The 11,822-nt window shown below is 32.9% G+C and overlaps 1 protein-coding gene across 5 annotated transcripts in view; it reads left to right on the forward strand.

The window, feature by feature from the left end:
* Window positions 1-11,822, forward strand: part of LOC106478511 (NACHT domain- and WD repeat-containing protein 1-like) — a 164,530-nt gene that overhangs the window by 56,559 nt on the left and 96,149 nt on the right. For all 5 annotated transcript variants that reach the window (XM_022382126.1, XM_022382129.1, XM_022382130.1 and 2 more), the window contains one exon: window positions 3,751-3,893. In XM_022382126.1, the coding sequence (XP_022237834.1) occupies window positions 3,788-3,893 (106 nt within the window). In that variant the 5' untranslated portion in view covers window positions 3,751-3,787. The remainder of the gene's footprint in view (window positions 1-3,750; window positions 3,894-11,822) is intronic.

Genomic DNA, 11,822 nt, shown 5'->3' on the forward strand with positions numbered 1-11,822 from the left:
AGGGGTTTTTGGTGTGGTGTGTTTAAAATAATATTCTTGGTTGGGTTGTAGTTGTGTAACTCAGTACGAGGGGTTTTTGGTGTGGTGTGTTTAAAATAATATTCTTGGTTGGGTTGTAGTTGTGTAACTCAGTACGATGGGTTTTTGGTGTGGTGTGTGGCGTCATTACAGCTCCACGTTAAAAAGAGTTTTAGCCAGTTTCGTATTATGTATTATATATGTTAAAAATATTACACAAACGTATACCCCCAATGGCTCAGTGGCAGGTCTAAAGGCTTTTAAGGCTAAAACCTGAGCTTAGATACCCGTGATGGACACAGCCCAGATAACCCATTGTGTAACTATGTGCTTAACATCCACACACAAAAATATAAAGTTTTTGTTTGTATCGAAATGTCCTCTACTAAGATGTCACATGAGGAATCTCATATACACACACATATATATAAATCATCTAAAAAATGTCATTATAGAACAAGTCCATGCGAATATAGAGAATAAAATATTTTGGAAGACACAGTTGAGATACTATTTCTCCCAGATCTTTGGCGACAGTCGATTGCACAATCTTGATAATCAATCAGAGTTGCGTCTGAGAAAACATCATTTTTACTTCGTGTGTCGCGATAATCGACAAACTAAGATATATTGATCCAGGTTTTCTGGCAGAATTTGACTTTTTAAGCATCTTGAGATATCTCAATTTATTTTACTTACTTTTTTGCATGACTTTTTTCGAAATAATTTCTAAAATCACGTTATAATATGTACGTTTATTACTGAACAAGTTTTATCCATAAAATTATATGGAAAATTCATCCTTTGAGGAAGGTATTGCTTTATCAATACTACCTATTAAGACTATATTTTGAATGATTTAACGAATTTATTACTTTATTGAATGTGTGATACATTCTTTAAAAAAAAGGCTATCATTTTCAACTTATTTTGTCCAAAACGGTTACAACTATCAGAGTATCAACAACATGCTAGTTAATTCCAAAGCAATAATATTTTTTGGATTTTTCTTATTTATAAATGCAAAATAGAGGGATAATGAAATATGGTTGGCGTTGATATTTTAAAAACCTCACTATAACGAATAGAATCAAACCCTTCTGTAGCAAATATCCCACTGTATGTTAATTCCCAAGAAATGTCACAAGACCAGTGTTAGAAACTTTATACCTACATCTTAATATACACATTATATAAAACATACAGTTTAGTTTCCTAAAATATACTAAATCTCGATGCATAAATCGGGTTTATTATTATAGGCTTCGTTTTTCTGTTTCTGTAAATTTTATGCTAACATAACTAATTAAAAGAAGGTTTTTAAATGCCATGCTTTAAGAACTAATAGAACTTAAAATATTAACAACAATATGGTCCTGATAAGAAAACGTGTATGTGATTTACCTGGGAAGTAAAAACGTAACTTTTCAGTTTCTAGAAAGTGGATGTTATTTATTTACAATTTTTGTTTATTGTTTTATAAGTTCTGCTTTGTTCAAGTAACTAAAAGAAATTCACATCATTCAAGTATCGAGAGATTGAGACGACACAAGGTGGTTTCATCATCATAGTAAAACATTACGAGTTTAATAAATGAAGAACTATTTCATCCTATTAAAAACGATGCGTGATCACAGCCCTAATTAAACTTCTAATACGGTTACTTTACACGGTACATGTTATGATCTGGAGATCTTTAGTCTCTCTCTCTTTCGGTTGATATGACTTGCATTTTCATATTACGAACTTTGCAAATTTCAGTAATCGTTACCGATAATGCAGTGGCAAGATTAAATAAAAGTGTCATACGCAAAATAGATCATAGCATTGTTGTATGGAAAAGTTGCCCGTGAAACTGAAAATCTAAACCAATACAGAGGAATAGTAATAACGATGCACATTGTCTTAAAAAATCATTCTCTGAACTTTAAATCCAATTTTTAGCACCTTCATAACGAAGTTATTCTAAGTAAAGTTATAAAAACTAATCATGTGTATTGTAATTAACAAAGGCAATATTATAGTAACAATATTATATGACGTAGGTTTAATTAATAAATCTCAAGGTGCTGTAATGTTGCATTTTATGTTATAACTTAGCTGAGATGATAGAAGTTCATATTATTCGAAGCTGCAGTCTTTAAAAATTCACGACATGAATGCGAAAAAATATCTTATGTATTGTAAAATTGTATCCTGAAGAAACTGGTTCTAATATAAAAGAAAAATGTATTTCGGGAGATGAAGCCTATGATATTGAAGCAGACACATAACTTTGAAGTAGGGTGGTTTTACCCCGAAAACACATTTAATGGCGTACTAAAATCTACTTTTAACTGCAGATTGTAAGACTTTAACGAGTGAATTAATAGGTCATTTGACACTCATGTACACATTTAGATTTTTTTTTATCCCGGTTACCCTTTTCATCTCAACAATTTCGAATATTTACCGAACACCATACTAACAAGTTCCCCAAGGAAATATGTTGCCATGGTGATTACGACTTTAAAAACTGGATGATGAATGAAGATTATGAAATCAATATAACGAGACTAGTGCTCTCGCGAAACCTAAACGAGAGAGTATAGTATACGAAGAGTGGACAGTCATCAATGCTTTGTCAAGATTTACGTCAAATGAACCGTGGAAAACCTATATCACCACTAACCTTGTAAATAGGAATTATAAATCTCTGTATTAAATAATTTTAGACTTACCAGAATTGATTTGGGCTAGAGGTTATATTTCCTTTCAGTACTTAACGTAAGACAACAGTAATCAAGCTTATTTAAGCATTGCATTAATCGAGCTTCTTGGTTTTTGTTATGGTAAAGGTTATGCTAGCTTTGTTGTAAGCTAAGTTTATTAGGTTATTTCTGCTCTTTTTATAATGTCACTTCACTAATACTACGATCGCTACAGTCTGTTTTGTATTCTGGTAAAGTAATGCTTTGATAAACCTACTCTTCAAATCAAGGGTCTGGTTTCGTCAGATAAGACAGCCAAATAACATGTTTTTTGTTGTTGTTTTTATAAATTGCTGATACGACAAGACATTATTTTGTTTCAATACAATAAACATCTCTCCTTGCAATGTTTAATAAATAAATGCTTATATTAATTCTTGTATTATTGGGATTTAAATGTACACTAATATTATTTAAGTTTATTCTGTAAACAAATACTTATAATTGTTTTTTTAAAAGGAATTTTTGTTTTAATTATTAATTATATATCAAGCTTGCTTTTATAGATCCGTGGTCCCCCAGTGGTATGTTTGAGTACTTACAACGCTAGAAACCGGGTTTCGATACCCATGCTGGGCAGAGCACAGATAGCCCATTGTGTAGCTTTGTGCTTAATCACAAACAGACATATAGATCTGTGTAACATCAACAGTGCGGAAATGTCTACAAATGTTTATTGTACTCATATTATTTCTGTAATAACTGTTCAATAATTTATACTGATTACTTTTCAGTTGAAAAAAAAAGATATTTTAAATCATACTCTTTCTCTACAAAGTGACATTCAGTGACTTACAAGAGCGGTTAGTAAAGGTAAGAAACTCTTAATATATGAGCTGGTTAGTAAAGGTAAGGAACTCTTGATATATGAGCTGGTTAGTAAAAGTAAGGAACTCTTGATATATGAGCTGGTTAGTAAAGGTAAGAAACTCTTGATATATGAGCTAACTAACACGAATCTTTTGTATTATTTTTGTTACAGAATGACGTAAGTAAGAACTTCCTCAAACATTTCAAGGATGGTACTCGATCAGGATGACATCGTTCAGTCAATACTGCACGGTAATCTGACGAACGACCCTCCTTCTCGAGTCGTCAAAATTTTCGTCAGCTCTACTAAATCAGGTGAGCTTTGAAAGTAAGTCCCATGCAATAAACTGATTTATCCCGGTATTTATTGTGTAATCCACCGCACAGTGGTCCAGGTGTGGCCTAGTAGTCAACATATCCTCACTGTGAGTCTGAGGATTCATGGTTCTCGAACTGTTGCCGAAAAAAACCGCTCTCCGCGCATTTGAGCTATAAGAGTAATGGCCAAACGCACCTATTCCATCAGACAAAAGTAACCCAATAATTGGCTAGCAACCTTTTCTCCAGTGCATCAGCTCAAAACTATGAATAGCTTTGTATGAAATCCTAAAACAAACAAACCATCGTAATTCAGCAGCTTTATTGTGAAAAGATCTTTCAAACTGAACATGCACTTATATTATGCTATCAAAGTCTCCATATATTAGTTCAGATTGTGTTATTTTCTGCAGTGTTGAGTACATGCAGCAGTCTTATTACTTGGCTATACCTAGCGGATGTAATCCTGTATGGTTTAATTATCTCCTTGCCAAATTACAGTTTTTGCTTCAACACTTATGGTTTTGTGTATTCTAATTTACTGATAAATGATTCGTTTCTCCATTCCATTGTCAGATTAAAACAGTGTATATTAATCCCAAAATTGAGGAAAAGCAAAATCACATTATATAACAAATACATTTATCTTACCTATCACGTTGCAATTAACTTCGGTTAAAATATAAACACTAAGCAAAAAAAAACTGACACAAAAAGTTGTAATTTTACATGGAGAATAGCCTCATGTGGATCTAACTGGTTTATTCTTGATTAAATTATATTGGGCAAACATAATGGTAAAATTACAGGTGGTTAAAATACTGGCACAAGAAAGAGTATACATGGAAAGAGAGGGAAACGGAGACGAAAAAAGCAAATTATGTTATGATAATATAAATAACAATGATCGAAAGGGACTGCCAGTTCTTTTGGTAATATCCCAAATTTTAACTGTAGTTTAACAAAACTTTACGAGTATGACGTCAGTGATGTCACAAGTCTCAGGTTTAATCTTGTAGTAAAGTTCTAGGAAAGGTATTGTGTTTTTAATTTTAATTTAGCCTTTAAGGAGTACCGAAGAAAGAAAAAGAACAACATAACAGGATTATACCCTGAATTCAAGTTCCCAATATTAGTTTTTCTCTGAGATACTTCTATCGGTTCTAAATTATGAAAACCAAGAAAACGACTAAGATTTCTAAACTGTTAAATCCGAAGTTGTGGAATCGTTTACTTTATTTTGTGTGTGTTGTGTTTTCTTCTACAGATTTTTGTAGCGAATTGGATTTGGCATTTTCAAAATAACACAATTGACAGAAAAATACAATTACAACGTATTAAAGTTAGAAATATATATATATTTTTTATGTTAAAATTGTTGATAAAAAAAATGGTCAAAGTTTTGTCCAACAAATTTCCCCGAGACCCAACAAAGGTTATTTGGTCGAAACATTGTCCGTTTTCTTTGTCGTTGTAGCGAATTTTTGCTCAACATTTTGTGTTATGAAAATCCTTATCATTCAACGACTATCTTTGTTTGTTTGTTGTTAAGCACGAAACTACACATTGAGTTATCTGTGATGTGTCCAACACGGGTATCGAAATCCGATTTTTAGCGTTATAAACATTCAGACTTATCGCTCAGTCACTGAAGAACTTAACATTTATGAAATATATATATATATATATATTCATTTTCTTATAAAAAATTCGCTTATACAGAATAAATTTAGTCCTGGAACTTTCTTGCGTCATTCTGCTTCTGTAATAATGAGATGATATTATTAAGAATTAAGTGTAATACTTATTTACAATTTTACGTATTAAAATATCTGTAACTGATTGAAATTGAAATAAATGAACAAAAGTCGCGATGTTTGCATAAACATGCTAAAGTTAATAATAAACATTTCATTTGACAAAAGAATAAAAGAAAGGAGTACAAAAACGTTCTTAAACGTCTGCCTTTTTGACTTATTGAACATATTCATCTATTCAAAAGTAAATTAATATATTTTCTTTTTGAAATAACACTAGTTTTGATAAAGAAACCGAGTAACATTTATTATCTAAGAAAGGAAAACTATTTCAGACCACCAACAGCCACCACGAGTCTTTGTAAAACAAACAATCAAATACATTACATTGCGTGCAAACTCATTGTGAAACATTGCTAGCTTGTAATACAACCTTGCATATTCACTCTCCCAGTTCAGCAGGATTATTGATTGCTACGTATTTGAATCGCACGATGCAGTAATACTTCGCGAATTCTTATATCACATTCCACTCGAAGTTCGTTTTCGCGCATAAACCATTTAAGAAAAACATGGAGCTTGGGGATGAGACTTAGTGCTACCATGTTTAGCCTAACCTTGCAGAGAAACTGTGTTTTTGACACAAGTAACTAGTGCAATCTCTGTTTAAACATTAATAACTAACAACAACAAAAATATAAAACAGCATCAATTATTAGTATATTGATAACTAGAAAGAAAAGTAATGATCGAAAAGCTAAGAAGAGAAAAAAACGCGGGAGAAAGATCGAAAGAGACGATATGAAATATTGTGTTGACCAATCAGATATGGAAAGAAAAATATGTTAAAGATTTACCTCTTGAGTTCCATGAATCTCTATGCAGACTACAACATGCGAACCAAACAGTCGTTGTAAACTGTAATTAAGTTTATTGTTTACAGATTATTATTTGAGCTTCTGTTATCAGTTACTCGGTTCGTTGCTTACTAGTAATCCAGTTTTGTTTTGTTGTTTTTTCATATCGTACGTGTTTATCTGTGTGTTTTAGTAAGAAATAAGACGTGGTATTGGTGAAAATTGTATAGCGTTTAGTAATTCAAACCACAATGAACTGGAATATATATATTTAGGTTGAATACTGAAACTCCTCAACTTTTAGTCAAAATCGATTCTCATTTGTGTGATATTGATTTTAGACACTCGTAACAACTTTATTTCATTCAGTTGATTTTCTCATGACTTTTCTCACTAGCTTTGGAGTAATTAATTACATTGAAACTCTGCCTGTCCTCGACGCCTACCTCTAGTCGTTTATATCAACACTGGCATGTTCCGAGTTCACAAGTCTTTGACTTATCGATTCCTAAAGATTCATCCGTCTTAAGTTAATAATAAAGTTTCCCATGGCAACACATTTCCCAGGAGTATTTGGTTATTCAATGGAAAATATGTTCATTACTACATTATTGCGAAGCGTTTAGAAAGGAGAGGGATCTTCTCCAAAATATTAACGGAATTTAACTTGTGTCATTGCAAATCAACTATTTCTGTGCTATGTATGTTTTGTATAACACTACTTAAGTCATTTTTGTATATGTCATTTTAAACTATTATATTGATAAATTGGTAAATAATTCGAAAACTCTTTTGATATTTCAAAATCTTTATACTTGTCTAGTGTTCCACTAGGCCTTATAACTGAAAATCGAGCTTCTATATGGTAGGAAGGTATTTTAGTTGATAGCTTTAAGGATAATTAGAGGTTTGCGCAATTCATTTAGAATTGTTGGAGCTGGTGTAAATTATACCGAATGTGGTACAGACGTTAACACTTCGGGCTGTAGATCAAAGAGTCTGTTGTTAAACATTATGCCATTGAACATGTTCCATGCTTTCATATGTGGGCGCGTAATAAACCCGTTATTCGGCTCGAAACACGTGAAATGCTGGTAAATATTTCGGTTTGAAGTCTTCTGAGGAAGGCCTCCGAGGACAACAGCCCTGAAATATGAGATTTCTCTATTGGCCATATTTGCATTAGTGCGTAAAGAAGACATGTTCCCTATAAAAATAAAAATGAAGAGTCATACCTCTATTTCCATTAAATATTCCTTCATTTGATTTTTTAATTAGATAGTTTAATGTTTCCCATATTTTAAGTCTTTAGGTTTGGTTTGTTTTGAATTTTGCGCAAAGCTACACGAAGGCTATCTGCGCTAGTCTTTCCTGATTTAACTGTGAACGACGAGAGGGAAGGCAGCTAGTCATCATCACCCACCGCCAACTCGTGAGCTACTCTTTTTACCAACAAATAGTGGGATTGATCGTTACATTATAACGCCCCCACGACTGAAAGGGCGAGCATGTTGGTGAAACAGACATTCGAACCCACGACCCTCAGATTGCGAGTCAGGCGGTTTTAAGTCTTTTGATAAAATGTATTAGCTTAACCACTACCAATCAGGATGATCAATATAAATTTATTAAAAATCGAGATAAATCACAAATATACTGCATTTACAATTTTAACCATTTAATAAAACAATAAGAAAGCAATTTGGGGTGATTTTTTAAATTGAATTTTATTTATTTTAAATTTACGATATTATCTGTACAGTGTTTTGTGCCAACATTTTACAGATTAACTTTGTAAATGAACTAAGTCCAGTCAATATTTTTGAATAAAATGGATATTACTTTTAAGAACTTGTTTTCTAATTTTATTAGTCTTCTTAAGATACTGGACATTTGTTAGTATTACTGAACTGTCACTTCTTAAACGTTTGCTTTTTTTCCTATTTGCACTAATGATGTTGATAGAGGTATAATTAGTAAATAGTAAAGTTTGCTGATGGCATAAAACTATTGGGTATTGCTAAGATGAGTCTACTGGTAAGTTGGACAAATATTTGACAAATGACTTCGAATTATAGAAAGTTCAAGGTAATGCCTTTTGCTTAGGATCATATACGTATAAGGATCACACATTTAATATAGAATGGACCCACTAAAGAAAGTAATTTTAACACCTTGGTTGATAAGACATTAAAGCCATGAAAGCAGCGCTCCGTGCCACTAATAAAACTAATAGAATTTTAGAGTGTATTTATAAAATATATTGAGTAAAAATCACAAAAGGTAATTACCTTTATATAAAATCATTAGTTAAGCCTCCCTTGGAATACTGTATGGAGTTTTGTCTCCTTATGAGAGAAAGCATATTGATTTATTGGAGAGGCTCCAAAGGAGGACTACTAGGATGATTCCTGGATGGAACAGTTATCTTAGGTTAGGCTAAGATCTCTTAACTTACTTTCTCTTAAGAAAAGAAGAATATTAAAGTTTACAAGATTATCCAGCGGGTCGATAATATAAAGGCCTCTAGATTTCTTTTTTATATGTCCTGAATGCAATATGACAAGAGGACAAATGTTTAAGACTTGGAAAATACAGGCTAGTCTCTAGTTAAAACGGTTTTTTTTTTAATAAGGTGGTTGGTTTATGGAATAAGTTGTAGTCGGAAGTAGTAAAGGCTAGCACTTGCCAGGAGTTTCAGAGAGAAATCGATGTTTTCTCAAGAGTGGGCGTGAAAGAGCAGCCTAGAAAGACCAAAAGGTCCTTTTTTGTCTGTATGTCATGCTAAGGGTTTTGTTTTCGATATCGTAACTGTGACGTAACACATCTTATTAAATGAAACATATGGGCTCATATTGATCCAAGGAAAAAACATTTTTCATTACGAATCCAGATAGGGCATCGAGGGAATTTATTCTGAACAAGAATTAAGGTCTTACTAAGATAAACTATGCATATTTTTACAACAAATAATCCGATGTAATTCAAATTATTCGAAAAAAAAAATTACCTTAGAGGTAGCTCTTCGAATTAAACAGAAATAGCAGTATATGCATAGACAGTTTTGAGCATTATATTCGTAGACTGTTTGGATGATGTGTCATTCTACACAGATATTCCACCGCAAGATACTCTTGATCTCTGTACTTGATCTTTCTCCTAATATTGCCGTAAATGACATACTCCAACTTGTGATTTCTGGAGAATTAGGTCATTCTCTGTGAAATGAGTTTCTTAAGAACGATATAGTTTAAATATAATTTAAAGTTCAACTACTTAACAGTATAATTACAAAGTAATAATTTCTATGGAGTTACGATTAAAACTGTTAGATATCACTTTACTGAAAACCAATAATCTTTGTCATCGTGTGCTCAGGAAGCTTATAATTTTATGTTGCTTGGGAAAATAAAGACATTGTTATTAAAAAATAGTTATTCTGTTTGCAATTAGGCATCATAATTCAGGAAAATGTAAATATTAGTTGTCGTTTCGTGATTATAGTGCGATTAACAAAGAGTTTGCATTTATGTGTTCTGGTGTATTCAAGCATAATACATTACTTATCAGTCAAATCTTCAAAGTTAGTTTAACAATTACATAAAACAAAGATAACTTGACGGTAGCAAAACTCTTGGCTTTTTCAAAGAAAAAGAAAAGTTTTTACTGACGAACCAGAAAATGACTGGTGTATAGTATGTAGTCCTCTGTTCGTACGTTGCTGAACACAGAGATTGTACTAGCATAAAACAATACTTCAAACCAAGACTTTCTTATCATTTAATGTCTTCTTGGCCTCTTTTACGATCTTCACTGGATAGGAACAGCACATTAGATAACAAAAACTAAATAAAACTTTGGCACAGGAAACTAACAGCTCATCAAACTATATTCTCAAGATTTGTTATCCTTAAATAACTGTATGTATGTGTCTCTATGTAAGATATGATCGTCTTTTTTCAAATAGCTCACGACGACTAAGATATGAACCACCATTTGTTCAAAGAAAAGGTGCATTCACAAAACCTAAAGCCAAACAATATTGGATAATCTTGTACTATGTTTCCAATCCTTTAACATAGCGGTTAAAAGTAATCTCTTGGATGTTGGGACTTAGTGCTAGAGAGATAATATTTGTTCCACTGTGGTAGAATGAAATCAGAACAGCTTAGTGCAATGCTCCGTATTGAACTTTACCTCCTTCAAGCGCCTGGCCAGGTGATTAGGACGCTCGTCTCGCAATCTGAGGGTCGCGGATTCGAATCCCCATCCCACCAAACAGGCTCGCCCCTTCAGCCGTGAGGGCGTTATAATGTGACGGTCAATCACACTATTCGTTGGTAAAAGAGTAGCCCAAGAGTTGGCGGTGGGTGGTGGTGACTAGCTGCCTTCCCTCTAGTCTTTCACTACTAAATTAGGAATAGCTAGCGCAGATAGCCCTCTTGTAACTTTTCGCGAAATTCGTAACATAACATCCTTCAAACGCAGAGTTGAGCATTAACGTTAAAACGCAAAAGATTGGGAAGAAGAGGGAAGAGGGATTATAAATAATATGTGTAATCAGATATCCAACACTTTCAGTGGCCTCGGTTCGTTAAGTAATAAGAACATCACATAAAATTCCTGTCACGAGCTTCATGGGTATCTAGTTTTACTTCGTAAAGCCTTATTAAATTTTTTTTTACTTCGGGTGATATTACAATTAACTTAGTGAAACGATGTATATTTTTATCGTTGTGCCCCTCAGTGGCACAGCAGTATGTCTACGGACTTACAACGCTAGAAACCGGGTTTCGATACCCGTGGTGGGCAGAGCAGAGATAGCTCATTGTATAGCTTTGTGCTTAATTCCAAACAAACAAGCTTTCAGTATAATGTCAACACACTGCCGTTTGTTTTGTACTACAAGTTATAGAATCAGCTAAAAATTAAATACTTTAAATTTAACTGCTGAATATATAAAAAAATAACATTAGATTTAACTCTGCGGGAAATAACTTTCTGAACCACGTGAGTAATTCCGGACGTGCAGGTGGAAGCTGTACGTTTATGATATGGGAAAGTACACAACTGAGATATTGTTTAAAGGGTTCGTAATAACACAGGATTTATATTAGTTGATGCACTGGTTGAAGACGGGATTTCTATGAAATGTGAGCTATAAAAATATGTATTAATTTCGTGTTATGTGAGCTTTAGTGTTAGTTTAGCATTCGACCATTGCTTTTAGCTCTTGCATTTAGAAGTTTTCAATTTCAAACCAAAATATGTATTTTTGTATTCAAGAAAAATTTTGTCCCTGAGATTGTTGA

This window comes from Limulus polyphemus, unplaced genomic scaffold (genome assembly GCF_000517525.1).
Source record: "Limulus polyphemus unplaced genomic scaffold, Limulus_polyphemus-2.1.2 Scaffold219, whole genome shotgun sequence".
Taxonomy (NCBI): domain Eukaryota; kingdom Metazoa; phylum Arthropoda; class Merostomata; order Xiphosura; family Limulidae; genus Limulus; species Limulus polyphemus.